The sequence below is a fragment of the Ostrinia furnacalis genome, unplaced genomic scaffold (genome assembly GCF_004193835.3).
Source record: "Ostrinia furnacalis isolate ACB-3 unplaced genomic scaffold, ASM419383v2 OfSCF2311, whole genome shotgun sequence".
In the NCBI taxonomy this organism is placed as follows: Eukaryota; Metazoa; Arthropoda; class Insecta; order Lepidoptera; family Crambidae; genus Ostrinia; species Ostrinia furnacalis.
In genome coordinates this window covers 802,548-816,920 of record NW_021132550.1, presented here as the reverse complement: position 1 = coordinate 816,920, position 14,373 = coordinate 802,548, and the positions used below count along the sequence as shown (strand labels likewise).

General features: G+C 37.0%; 2 protein-coding genes across 3 annotated transcripts in view; one reads left to right on the top strand and one right to left on the bottom strand.

Moving 5' to 3' along the window:
• Positions 1-14,373, top strand: part of LOC114355029 (receptor-type guanylate cyclase gcy-25) — a 69,785-nt gene that overhangs the window by 18,454 nt on the left and 36,958 nt on the right. For both annotated transcript variants that reach the window (XM_028307683.1, XM_028307682.1), the window contains 3 exons: positions 873-1,094; positions 5,642-5,785; positions 6,733-6,862. In XM_028307683.1, coding sequence (XP_028163484.1) covers positions 873-1,094; positions 5,642-5,785; positions 6,733-6,862 — 496 coding nt within the window. The remainder of the gene's footprint in view (positions 1-872; positions 1,095-5,641; positions 5,786-6,732; positions 6,863-14,373) is intronic.
• Positions 10,258-12,485, bottom strand: LOC114355030 (uncharacterized). The gene is made up of 2 exons (XM_028307684.1): positions 11,896-12,485; positions 10,258-10,434 (listed from the first exon to the last, which is right to left on the bottom strand). Exons 1-2 carry the CDS (start codon positions 12,267-12,269, stop codon positions 10,398-10,400), a joined length of 411 nt encoding a protein of 136 aa, XP_028163485.1. The 5' UTR covers positions 12,270-12,485; the 3' UTR covers positions 10,258-10,397.

Sequence of the window (14,373 nt, the reverse complement as noted above, 5' to 3'; positions counted from 1 at the left end):
TTAACGCCATCTTTTAGTGATAAACTGAACTAAAATTTATACAACGCCATCTGTTAGTGAGGAACTAGACTAATTCTGCCAACGCCATCTGTTACTGAGAAACTAAACAGAAATGTGTCAGCGAGGTATGCAAATGATTTTTTTAAATATTCTATGCCCGTACTATTCCGGAAAGCGAGCCTTTATAATTATCAAACTTTATGTTGGTAGGAACTAATCTTATATTGGTTATACATAATACAATTAATTAATGTAAATAAGCTTAGAGATGTGTCAGCAAAAATCCGGATATGCCTCGAACTCAGCAAGGATCTTACGAATCACGAATCACGATTCAGAACCGGTACTCAAATCCAACATAACCCTGATTTGCATCTACCTACTTATTTAAATTATGAGAAAGTCCGGTGAGTCATTTTAAATCTGAAGTGTTGTTTACATTTGCTTACACCTAGATTTTTATTAGCAGATTGATCATTTAACAGTATTGTAGATATTAAGATTAACCAACTACAAAAATGACACAGACTTTCTGATCTTTATTAATACAAGCACTTAGTCGTGTTGATTTTTTTATTATTATAATTAAGGTAGGTATAACTATTTTGTGGTATAACTGCATCAAACTGCATACAAACCAATGATATTATAATTGATACAAACAAATTTTCTCAGAAAAAGCTGCATTGTAGTCTTAATTAGGGACTCCTTCGTAGACAAAGTTACATTCGTGACTGATTCGCATTCGTTTCGAAATTTTTTTTGTGTGCTACTATGCAAAGTGATCACAAAATTATTGCCAAGATTAAAACTTTATTTATGCACTGCTTTTCCCTAAAACACATTACAATCGACCTTTTTTACCCACCCAGACACTTGTCAACGTCCTACGAACTCCTGAAGTCCATGGAGGAGGTGTCTCTTGCCCTGGTGGCGGCCATCTTCCTCAGCAACGAAGTCTTCGACGAGGACCTGAACACCCACCTCCAGAAGCACCATCAGCTGGCCTTGGAGCGCCTACAGGCTGCAGTTCAGTATTTAGAGGCAGATGAGCTGTTTGATGAAGCGAAGACCCTCATGGAAATCATAGTTTTGTAAGTTTTATTGTTTTCTTATGATATACTAGCATTCCGCCCGCGGCTTCGCCCGCGTGGAATTTTGTCGGTTTCAAAAACCGAGATAAAAACTATCCTATATGTCCTTTCCCGGGACTCAAACTATCTACATATATGCCAAATCATCGTGAAAGCAAGACAGACAGACAGAGTTACTTTCGCATTTATAATATTAGTATAGAATAGTATAGATGATGCTTTTTCGCTAAGATTAGCTAAGCTAAGCTGACAGACTAAGCTGCATAGCGCGGAATGTGTTTGCCAAGATAATAATAGGATCACACCACTTATCATGATACTAAGTACTTATATCACAATTTCACAGGATACTAGTTTTGGCGTACAATGCTTAAGCGCTAAAAATACCCACAAGTTTTTTTTATTTTTTAATGCTTAATTAACACGAATAACAAGGCAGGTATTTGAGCGTAATCGTACCTGCCGAAGGGTGTATTTACATAATATGCCCTGTAAGTGCCTATTCACTCTCGCCTTCAACTTACACCATCATAAATGCAAAATCTCTCCTATTACTAACTACCCATGGAGCCACCGTGTTTAGTTTTATGTGAAGTCGTCCATTATCTCTCAATTGTAAGGCTGAGTTGCACCACCTAACTTTGACCGTAACTATAACGATAACCGGTGCTTTTTTATGGAGTTTGACAGATTTTTGAGGTTTGTCAAAGATAAAATAAGATGGTGCAACCCAGCCTTAGTGTTTATTTTTAGGATCTTTTTCATGCCAGTGACTGAAAGTTATTGTGCTGCAACAGACGGCAAGTAATTCCCCTCCCGAAAAAGTCCCGTGGGAAGTGGGAATCTAATCTTAGCTCTAACACAATTAAAACGTTTTAATAAATTAGATTGTTGTAAATTATTTTATTATTTTTTGCATTGATAATAAATTGGTTACGTTTCCAACTAGGTACATTGCATAACAATTGAGTAACATAACATCATAAATAAGGCTACAAATAGCTCAACGGTGTCGGTGTCGGCTGGCCGCTGTCGCTAGAATATTGTATGGTGAACCCACTAGTAACGCTTACTAACGCACTGACTCAGATAAGTGCTAGACATATTTTATGTAGATCGATGTTGAACATTGTTGTGATCCACAAATTGTTACTTCATAATTTCAAGTTACTGTTACTGTTATGCCTTGATCACACGTAGGCCGAGAAAACGGGCGAGACAGTGCTCTCGACCGAGTTGACTCGGTGTGTATGAAGTTATGAACATAACATTACACCGAGTGCTCGGCCGAGCGCTCGAGTATGTGACTCGCTTACCCAACTGTCTCGACCGAGTAAACATTTTACTGTCTCGCCCGTTTACTCGGTACGTGTGATCAAGGCTTAGAGTCATTGGTATTTTTCGTATGTATGATACAAATATACATATTACATTGAAGTTGACGCGTGCCTGACCAATCAAGGATTATCGGGGAAATTCGGATGAAATCATCGAAATGAAATAGAAACGCATAAGTGAAGCCTTATTCATAAATTAATATGCATTTAGTTGAAAACCGCAACATTCTGAGGGTAGCGCATTTTCTTACATAACTTTTCAATTCCTATCATTGGAGGTCCGAAAATATTTCTCATACAATTTGATACCATAATGATCATTCTTCATAAAAAAGGACAGTGCCAATCCATGTATGGAAGTTGGACCAAGTGCTGCCCAGAATGAAACCATAGTGCATTTTGTTCCTCAGGCCAATACTAATTTGTAAACCGAAGCGCACTGAAATCTATCCCTGGAGTTAAGAGAAAAAAAGAGTTTTGTTTTGAATTATTTACATACAAAATATCATCGATGTATACGTACTACGCATAAGATTTCGCGTTTTTGGCATTAAATAACACTCGATATGTTGAACTTAACCATACTGCATCCATACACCTTACTTTAGTGAGTCTTAGACATTCTTTATAAGCGATCTAGCACTATTGCAGTAGTTTGGTTAGTTGACAGAAATCATTATTTCCAAAATGAAGCAAGAAGTTTTAGCTTACTATAATTTCAATAATCGATTGTAATACACCAATAAATAGATTTTTCGCAAGGATAGAGAACTCAAACTTCTTGGTTCATTTTGGAAATAATGATTTCTGTCAACTAACCAAACTACTGCAACAGCGCTAGATCGCTTATAAATAATGTCTAAGTCGCACTAAAGTAAGGTGTACGGATGCAGTATGGTTAAGTTCAACATATCGAGTGTTATTTAATGCCAAAATCGCGAAATCTTATGCGAAGTACGTATACATCGATGATATTTTATATGTAAATAATTCAAAACAAAACTCTTTTTTTCTCTTAACTCCAGGGATAGATTTCAGTGCACTTCAGTTTACACATTAGTATTGGCCTGAGGAACAAAATGCACTATGGGTTGATTCTGGGCAGCACTTGGTCCAGACCCTGGCACCATCCTTTAAAACCTACATATTTAAAAACATAATCATTGATATTCATAATATCACTAATCATACACTTAGTTTTTACTAATATTTGTTTTCATATATTTTTCTATACTAATGATCGAAACTCATAATCATTCGAATAAATAACTATAATATTCATAAATGTGATGTATCCTAATATTTGTTTTCATAAATTTATTACTCATAAGTGTATTTATCCATATTATTGAAAATCATGATGTCTATATTCGTATTAAATCGTATTTTAACGTTTAATTAATTTGAAATGGTCCAAAACAGGCAATATTTTGTGCCACAAAACTAACGTGACAGAAACGAATCGCTGCAAAACCGACTCCACGTAGTCTTGTCTGCCCTACCCCTAGAGTGTAATTTAAAAACCGGAGGCGCGGAGGGAGGGCAGCCCTCGCCCGCTGTAACGAGGCTCAGGCGCCCGGGTGAGCTGGAGCGGCTGAGGCTGGTCGCCGAGGCGCCGAAGGCGCCGATGGCGATCCAAAAAGCCGAAGCTGCGGAAGCAAGCGTGGGTGCCTGAGCCTCGTTACGCAAGGGCGGAAGGGCTGCACATCCCGCAGCGCCGGAGACGAGGAGATACCAATGCATGCTGCATGCTTGCTTTCATGCTGCATGCTCTGCATGCTTATCTACTCTATTAAATTATATATGATTTTTTTAAAGATACGAGTATGTCTGTTATAAAGTAAATTATTCTGAACAACAACATTATGAGTTGAAGTATGTTCTTAGTAACAACATTATTAATTAAAACAATATGATCAATGAATGTTATGAAGAAAAAAGATCTGAAAATAAAAATTATGTATTTTAAATGGTTCTTGGTAGTAACAGTATTGATAAAAAAATTATGATTACTAACTGTTATGAGCTCCGATGGTAGTAATAAAAATGTATGAATAAAAAAAGTATGAAAAATAAAATTATGAAGAGAGATTATTATGAACACAAATCGGTAGTAAGACAAAGAATAGGATTTAGAATTTTATGTGAGCCAATATAGAACCCATTCTGAGGTATTGCTTATCATAATTCCCCATTTCTGGACAATGCAACAATCAAGTACCTATGGTTTTACTGAAATCAATTGTGGCAAACCACTAACTTTTGTCCGCAACTTCGCCCGTGCACAATTTAGTTTCTTACAGATTTTAATTCTTTAAATATTGTTCTGTCCCAGGATGTGCGCCACTATATCGATTTATTGAGGCATTTTCACGATTTTTGACAACAATAAGATTGTATCGTGGGGTCAGTGGGGTGCATCCTAAGCCGGCTAATGTAATACAATCGTCATAATCCGTTACGTACTTACTTAGTACTAGCGGCCGCCCGCGACTACGTAGGTATGCGTGGAGCCCGTTTTACCCCTTCATCTATCTTACGCGGTATAGATTTTTTCATACAAATGTTTTTTCCCGCTAACTCCCGTTCCCGTCGGAATATTGCAATATCCTGTTGTAACTAAGCTTTAAGTTTACTAAGGTACCTGCATGCCAAATTTCAAGCGTCTAACTTAAGCGGTTTAGATTTTTCATACAAAATGATTTTCCCGCTAATTCCCGTTCCCGTGGGAATTTCGGGAATTCCTTTCTTAGTGCACCTTTATGGTACCTAAGCTACGTCCCTTCCAAATTTCAAGTGCCTACGTTTAGCCGTTTAGGCTGTGCGTTGATATGTCAGTCAGTCATTAAAAAATGGAGTAACTTCTCCCGTTTTCTCAAAATCTTCCTTCACTACTCTGCTCCTAAGTATACTATAACCTGCCCAGGAGTATGAAGAATAATTGTACCTAGTTTCGTTAAAATCCGTCAAGTAGTTATTGTTTCTATAAGGAACATACAGACAGACAGACAAAAATTTTACTGATAGCATTTTTGACATCAGTATCGATCACTAATCACGCACCCCCTGATAGTTATTTTTAAAATATATTTCATGTACAGAATTGACCTCTCTACAGATTTATTATAAGTATAGATGTATGAATGTCTAGTTATTGTGATTCCTATAATGATATTATAAGGTGTGTAAATAAATAATTATTTGTTATAGCTACGAGGAATCCGCGCGGGCGATGAGTAACCCCAAGCTCACTCGCTCGCAGAGAGGGATCGACCTCAACGTGTACACGCACCAGTCCAACGCTTGCTTGAACAAGCTGAGGCACGTCAAGCATGCTTACTGGGACATCATCAGGTGAGCTTTGAAGAAAGAAGCTTTAGGATATTTGTTTATAAACATTGGTCCGTGAGCATGTAGAATTTTGTCCAATGACCCCAAGCTACCCATCCTTATCGCTCGCACGTAATTATATTGCTATCGCGACTGTGAGACGGGCGCCCGCAATGAGTGTGCGAGCACGACAGCAACATAATTACGTGCGAGCGATAAGGATGGGTAGCTTGGGGTCATTGGACAAAATTCTACGTGCTCACGGACCAGGCTTTAGTAGCGCTTAATTGAGGAGGTCACACTCACAAGGCAGTAAAAAGGGTAAAGCGGTGTGAGAAAGTGATATACGGGACTCTTTTCTACTCTCGTTTCCATCGCTGCAACTCTTGTGTAGCTAGGATATAAGTACAGCTAAAAGCTATGAATAATAAAACCCAACTAATGAAGGTCGGGTTTGTGTGTGACGTAAGTATTACGTATCTAAAGCACATTTATGACTGTGGTATCTGAAGATAAGTCGTAAAAAACAATAACATGCACTCTCGTATCGCTCCATTGCCTCAGGATCCTACTTAGTTAAGCCTTATTCCTGTAGCTGATAATTAAACAATAATTTTGATTGATATAATAACTGACTCGACTTTTTATGAGCTGTCAAAACGTAGTTCTGCTGTAGAATTTGAGGAACATGTTGTGAACTAACTTACTCGTGAACTCCGTTATCTAATTTGAGTTTAACAGGTATATCTCAAATTTTATAATAATTAGTAGGAAGGAGAACACTTGCCCAATTCTACTTGATCGGTGTTTTGTTTGAAGGAGTACTTGCCTTACTAAGGTTGAGTTGCACCACCGGTGGATTTTGTATGGAGTTTGACAGACTTTTGACGACTGTTAAAGTTAAAGAAAGATGGTGCAACCCAGCCTAACATTTTTAGCAGTTAACAGACAAGTTATCTTTCGCTTTCCAGGGATTCAGTGAGGGTAGAGATGTGGCACGCTCGGCGAACGCTCGCGATCGGCGTGACGATCCTCGTGACGGTACTCCTGGCTTCTCCTGTGCTGGTGCTGATGCTGCGGCACACTGTCCACACGATACAGGTAAGTCTTAGGCAGGAGAAAATACAGGCTAGCATATTTTCAACATAGTTTCAACAAGGCAGTAGCCTTGTCGAATAAAAGTCGAAACTATGATAAATCTGTATTACTTATATGAAATCTTAGGGCAAGTCATTGAGATGAAAGAGTTAATCTTATAGGAGCACTTATTCGTTATACACATAATCCGTAGTATTTTTTTTTCTAAAAAAATTACTTAAGGTTCAAAAATTTGTAACATGAAAGAGATAAAAAGTAAATTCATACCTTCGCTGTTGATTAATTAAGCTTAAATTTCAACTAGATTAAGTCTCTAGCTAGATAATATCTCTGTGTAATCACATCAAACTACGTTAAACCTCTAGCTCTATTAACGGTAAGTGACAATCGCATCTAATATTTAACACACTGACTCGGCATCAAAGAAGTTTATCGTCGCATAAAGCCTGAAATGGTGGTGACCTCGGTTACAGCCCGCGATAAAAGAGAGTTAAAGTTGATAGCGATAAAAGTATAGATCAGAGCTTTAAATAATAATAAGAAATAAAAGTTATTGACAAAAAGTTTTATACAATATTTGTGCGGAGGCTTCCCAGTAAGTAATCGGAGATACTTGTGTTGGGAATGTCTCGCATCTTTCCAAACGGTAAACAAAATTACATAGCTTTATGCAAAATACAATTTGTAGAGGTACAAGAGTGAGTGTTGTAATTATGATAAGAACTTATTAAAATCTTGTCAAGTTACTGGAAAACCAAAGTGACCGTCATAGGCATAGCCCACAGAATTTCTAAAATCAAGTGGCAGTGAGCGGGGCATATAGTTCGTAGATGGCTGCTGGGGCAGAAAGGTTTACTAGAGGTAACCACAAGCCAAAAGATGTAGTGTGGGTAGACTTCCCACTAGATGGACTGACAATCTGGTGAAGGTCGTGGGAAGTGGAAGAACCTGTATGAGGGCAGCGAGGCAGGAGTCGTTATGAAAATCCTTAGGGGTGCCTTTGTCCAGCAGTGGATGTCATTTGGCTGCAACGAATAGATTACTGATACTGACACGTGCGCGTGCGACCAAATCAAGTCTATTTCACAACTGGTCCTAGCTGCAGCAGGATATCTTATTCTATCTGATCCTTAAAAAAGCAACAGCTTATGTAACTGTTGGTCCGTAATCGTTACTTCAAGATGTCACTTTTTTCATGCAATATGAAAACCTATTGATACAATGAGGGCATAGTAGCCCGAGGCTTATAGGACGCAAGAATAAATTTAGGTAACTTGTGTTATGTCGCATATAATAGGTAGTCGTACATCGATTACGTACCTACTTACGAGTATAGTAATACATGGCGATGAGTAATACATAGGTAGTTGCTATTTAAACGATTTGACTCATAACTTTTTACTCTAGTGATACAACATACATTACAAATGCGACCCTTTAACCTATAAGTTAACTATGATTCCATATTAGTCGGCCAAAGTTCAGTGGCGTTCAATAAACATAGAAAAATACTTTAAGCTAGCTGTTATACATAATAGGTGAGTTCGTGGCGTTTTTCTATCCTTTCATCCGCTTTGCATTGGAGGGAGTCGATCCATAATTTCAAAGTCATCCTGTTGTATACAGAGGGCCTAGTGTGAGTTTACAGCGAGTTAAAAAAAATGTAAGAAAATTTTTGTTTGTTCTTGAAAATTTCCGCTAGGGGCGCTGTACAATCCGTCATACATATAATGTCATTTTTGACGCGCTCACTAGTGACGACTTTTGATGTAAACTCGCACTCAACCCTCTGATTAATTTCGTTGTAGGTCCAATGACAGTTTAACTTTCAAATGAAAGAACAATGAGCTTTAATTGTTGCTTAAAATAGTCACATAGGTTTGTTAATCTACATTTAGCCTTCCGTTTGCCGGTGCGCACGCGCCGACGCGGAAGGAAACCTGCATTTCGAAGGTGGAAGTGGACAAGGATGCTTGCTGATCTCACGCGTCTACTAGAAGAAATAAAGCCAGTAACAATATACGATTTATTACTCTTAAGTGTTAGTTAAATAGGAAGCATTATTTCTTAGCAACAATACGAGTACTAAATCTTTTTTAGTTTTTTTTAAGACCCATCAATGTAAGTATGATATGTACCTACAATTGCAATAAACTAATTTGATTTGATTTTATTAATCTTGTCATTGACACCGTTTAAACATTATCAAGGTCAGCTGGTAGAGAATTACTTATGGCTTAATGCCATAAGTAATCTTTTTGTACTGAACATTGTTGTGTGTGCAATAAAGTCTTTAAATCAATAAATAAACTATCATTGTAAAATCGCCTGTGTTACAATGACATAACATTCCACTATCTTTAGTTTGATTTGCTGTCGTTCGTACATGGATATTGAATCCACGGAAAAAGTAGGGGTGGTGGAACCGGAATTCCCATGACTTCTACAGTCACCAAAAATATCCTTATTGGTCACTAAGGCTGAGTTGCACCACCTAAATTAAATTTAACCGTAAGTATAACGTTAAGCGGTATTTTTGTATGGAGCTTGACAGATTTTTGGCGTTTGTTAAAGTCAAAGTTAGATTAGTGCAACCCAGCCTAAGATTTAATAATTTTACCACAACACTGACCTTACCTGACGATAGTGATATTACGATTGAGTCTAAGAAGAAAAATATCCACAGTCACAATAAATTAGGAATGTGAATAACAGTAACATTGTAGTCACAATAAAAACTAGCATAGTTGTTATGATAGACGTCTTGTAGGATAGTAATACCAATTGTCTTTTTGCGATAAAACATTTAATGAACATTGACACGTTATCTGTCAATTAAACAAGATCATTAATTAAAAACATAACCCTCCTTCTGGTGCAGTTGGGTAAATATGCGTAGTACATGATAATAATTATGTACGTCTATAGAAAAAGTATAGTTAGTAACAACAAGTAAAAAATTAAAAACTTACTTATGTTATGACAATAATAATAATTTAACTCTTAGAAAAACAATTTTGAAAGTTTAATCTGAAATGGAAATCTAATCTGAAAAGGAAGACTAGAAATTTCTTTAAGAATTAAATTAAGTTCAATATTGGCGAAAATACCAGTTAATGGCCTTTATGTTCAAATCTTTGTAAGATATGGTCATTAAGGTGATAACAGGAGTTACCTAAATAAAAATAAAAAAACATTGAAAATAGGCTAACTAAGGATAAGAGAATAATTATTTAAAATAATACATATTATCTAGAGTTCAGTCGATATTAGACTATACATTTACATTGCAGCGTATGTCGGTACAACCTTAGCATTAAACGGGTCTTTAAGGAAATGTATGTACAACAATGCAATGTAAGCAATGTAAAAAATGTTAAAGTTGTNAAAAAAAAAAAAAAAAAAAAAAAGAATCGCATCTTTGACTAAAACGATTCCAGAGTACTTATTTCTATCATCAGACAAGTTGACTGTCCTTTGTTATTCCGTCGTCTTGCATTATGTCCTCTGTTTCTTCTTATTTGTTTATGAAACTCTGTTATTCGGAACATTTCAAGCCAGTCCATTCTTCATACCTGTAACAGAAAATACAATTACTTAAAAACTCATTAACAAGTTGATTAATATTTACTTCGTCCTAAACCCGTATTCACAAACGATGCTTGCTTAAGTGAAGCAGCAAATCGAATGCACCTTGAATAGACCTCTGTGATTGGTTCGTGTGTGACCCTGTGCGTCCACGCCACGCGCACAAAGTCGCTCTCGCTGTCTGTTCGCTTATATCTTTTAAATAACGCAATGGATTTTAATGCAGTTTTCAGCAATAGGCAATATAGATAAGAGTGATTTAAGAGGAAGATTATTGTACCCGTGTGAAGCCCGGATGGGGCACTAGTTTAGGGGAGACCGAAGAGAGTTGTAACAGATTTGGGTTGGAGCAAAGTCAATGTCTCTGATTCTTTTGACAGTTTATCGTGCAAACAATTTCGCGAATTCGTTGCTCTTTCGACACTACAGTTTTCTTGAAATTGACAGCTCGCTAACTTCTGTCATAGGCGCCAAGAAATCGGCTATGTGACTAATCATCATGTGGTGACTGAGTTTGTTGCGGCGCTTCTTCTCAGCACTTGTCAAATATTGATCTTGAAGCGCTGGTAGGGTAAAAAGATTATGAGACATGTAGAGGCTCCTTAAGAGAAAAATATTTGACAAAACAAGTACTATTTAAATAGTCTATACAAATAGAAGTTTTTCACTTTGACTTTGATCTCTGTTACAAATCTCCTCGATCTCCCCTAATAAACGCATCAGACGAGGAAATACCTTAAAATGTGTGTTACAACTTTTTGTTTCGATTTACTCTGATTTCACAAAACAGGGTTTTTTAAATCGCACGCGTAAACTGGTAATATGTAGGTACTAAAATTTTCCTGTTGTGAGTGGAGCAAAAATGCAGTCACATAACGAGTCTGGCGCCGTGTTTTATTGCTCATTTGAAATTATATTCTCTAGCCTCTTCTAATTAAGGCTGGTATTCAGGCACAAGTCATAATATATCTCTCTTCTATAGGGCACAAACTGCGTGAAACTTGAGTCAAAGTTAAGCTACAATCAACTTTTACAGAAGTTTTGAATAATATCGAGCTTTGAAAATTATAACAGAGCTATTGAAGAATATAACAGAGCAAGGAAACGGGTGAACTAACCTTCTTCACGGATCATAAGAAAGAGTACCAAATGAAGGACGTTTGGACGTATGAAATTAAAATTCGAATTTATTTCCTATTTTAGCTACAGTCCATAGGCAACATAAATACTAAACTTGATATCATTCTTACTGTTAATTTTTTTGTTGACGCAATAAGTATAGATTTATTTTTATGTCTGAGAATCACAATTGACCTAGTGACCTAGCGGTCAAGAGACCAGTGAAATCAAAAACTATCCACAAAACTTTTTCACATCTCTACATTTAATTAAAGAAGCGCTTTGCTTCTTAAAATCCTATCATAAAATAAATTACTTTAAGTACTTACTGTTCACATGTTACACATCCGAATGGAAAGGGCTTCAGGACTTGTCCGTAAGGGCAGACTCCGCTTAGAATGGTGTTCCTCTTCGGTCTACTGGTTTCTTGAGACTGGGACAGTGTCCCAAGAAGTGTCCCTTTACTAATTACATCTATTGGCCGGTAGAGTTGCTTTACTTGTCCATTATCTACAACTAGGTCATTTGTATTGACTGTTTTTGAGCCTAAATTTTGAGATTTAGCACTTGTGATTATTTTAACATTGCTAGCACTGTGCTCACTGTCCCTGTATACTTTCAAATTGTTAAAGTCAATATAACTCGGTACAGCTGTCGAAGAAAACACACAAATGCAAAGAAAACAACACAAAATTTTGGCCATGCTTCTAAAAGTCACCCAATTTAGTAGTGTAAAGAAAAATCTCAGAATCACAATGTAGCACGAGTTGTCAATTACTATAACCAGTTTATGAGTTTAGTAATGTCAGAATCACAATGTCACACGAGTTGTCAACTGTGAAAGGAGAGGTGCGCACGCGCAGGATTATAAAAACGTCATCCTCGCTTGCAAGATGAAGGCTTACTAAAGTGGTGGGAATTGCCGATACATGACCCAAGTTCTGATTTGTGAGGTGGGAAAGATTAGTCACTCGTGTTTGAAAATAAAATTATGTTAATTATTATCGGTTCTTGACAAACTACAATACCTAATAAGTACGAGTACAGAATGTGTTAATTGTTAGTTGGTAAAGTATGATAGAATTATCTTGAAACAAATTATTATATGTTACTTCGGTGATTTTTATTCTGTTGCATGACGATATGGATGATACATCATAAAGTATCTGAACAATATTTTATTGAATAAATAAATAAATAAAATAATCTTTGGACAATTATACACAGCGCCAGCTAGCCCCAAAGTAAGCAACTTAATGCTTGTGTTATGGGTGCTAGCTTAACGGATATACTACTTAAATATACTTTTTTTTTTTAAATACATAAATATTATACATAGTCACACCCAGACCCGTCACAGAAATTAAAATTCATCATTTCAATTTCTGCCCGGCCGGGAATCGAACCCGGGACCTCTCGGCATAGTAGTCCGTTCTGAACCACTACACCAAACGGCCGACAATGACCTGTACCTATGTACCGTACCTACCTACATCATGCAATAAAAATATTTGATTTGATTTTTTTAAATAATAGCTTTGAGCGATTTATACATTTAGCCCAGCGGTTCCCAAACTTATTTAGTCTACTGCCCACTTTGAGAATAAATTATTTTTAGCGCCCCCCATTTTTATAGTCAAGAGTTGAGCCGCCTCCCAAGCCTCTACACAACGTCCCGATTTTTTTTCTGGGTCTCTTACCGCCCCCCTTTAAGCCTGCAGCGCCCACAAGGGGGCGTTATCGCCCACTTTGGGAAAGACTGATTTAGCCCATTCGTTCGCGCGTTCGTTTCAGCCAAATGACGTCCACTGCTGGGCTTCACAATGACCGGTCCTGCGCCGCCCGCATCCAGGTACCTCCCGCGATCTTCACTAGATCGTCAGTCCATCACCTAGTGGGAAGTCTGCCCACACTACGTGTTCTGGCCCGTGACATTTAACCAGTTTTAAAATCGGCTCCATTGATATTATTAAAGTAAGTAATTCACCAATAATTAGGATCTCCATCCATAAGGTGGACAGATGACCTTATAGAGGTAGTGGGTAGGCGCTGGATACAGGCCGCTACCAACCGGCCAATTTGGAAATCATTAGGGAAGGTTAGGTTAGGTTAGGTTATGTTCAGCAGTGGAGGTCCTGTGGCTGAAATGATAATTCAAATAATTGTATGGGTGGAGGTTAATGCTCGACTGTATATCCTGATTCCCTTGAGTTTTAGGTACCTAATATTTAGTAATTTGTACCATTCTATGTTTGTTGTAGCACACTACGTATTTACCTAATTTAATGATTAATACTTTCAATTTTAAGTGTAAGGCATAATAATGACAAATAATAAAAACGATAATAATATCTTTTCACAACGTTTATTCACAATCAACTTTAATAACAATCTCATAACTTACATGAATTCAAAGTATTCAATAATGTATTTTATGAATACAAAATGTGCTATGCTATTATAATAAATATCTTAAAACAGTCTCATAAAATATTCTTTAAGCCAACTGATAATGAGGTATTTTGGTATTATTTAGGTTTAATATTTAGAAGTTGTAGACAATGTACTGTTTTAAAGGGTATTAATGTCTAGAGTCACGTGTGTATTAAAGAATGGATCTCATAACTCGATTTAATTTCAAGTACAAATTGAGGCTTTCGATTGGTTAAGTTTCAGAGGTATTCCTCGAAACGCACCCATTTTGAGGCGCACCCAATGAAGCGCACCTAAATTAATACTCGAAGCGCACCTCCGGTATGTTGCCCTGGTTCTTTTTATTCATCTTAGTGCTGATTTTTCAATCGTCA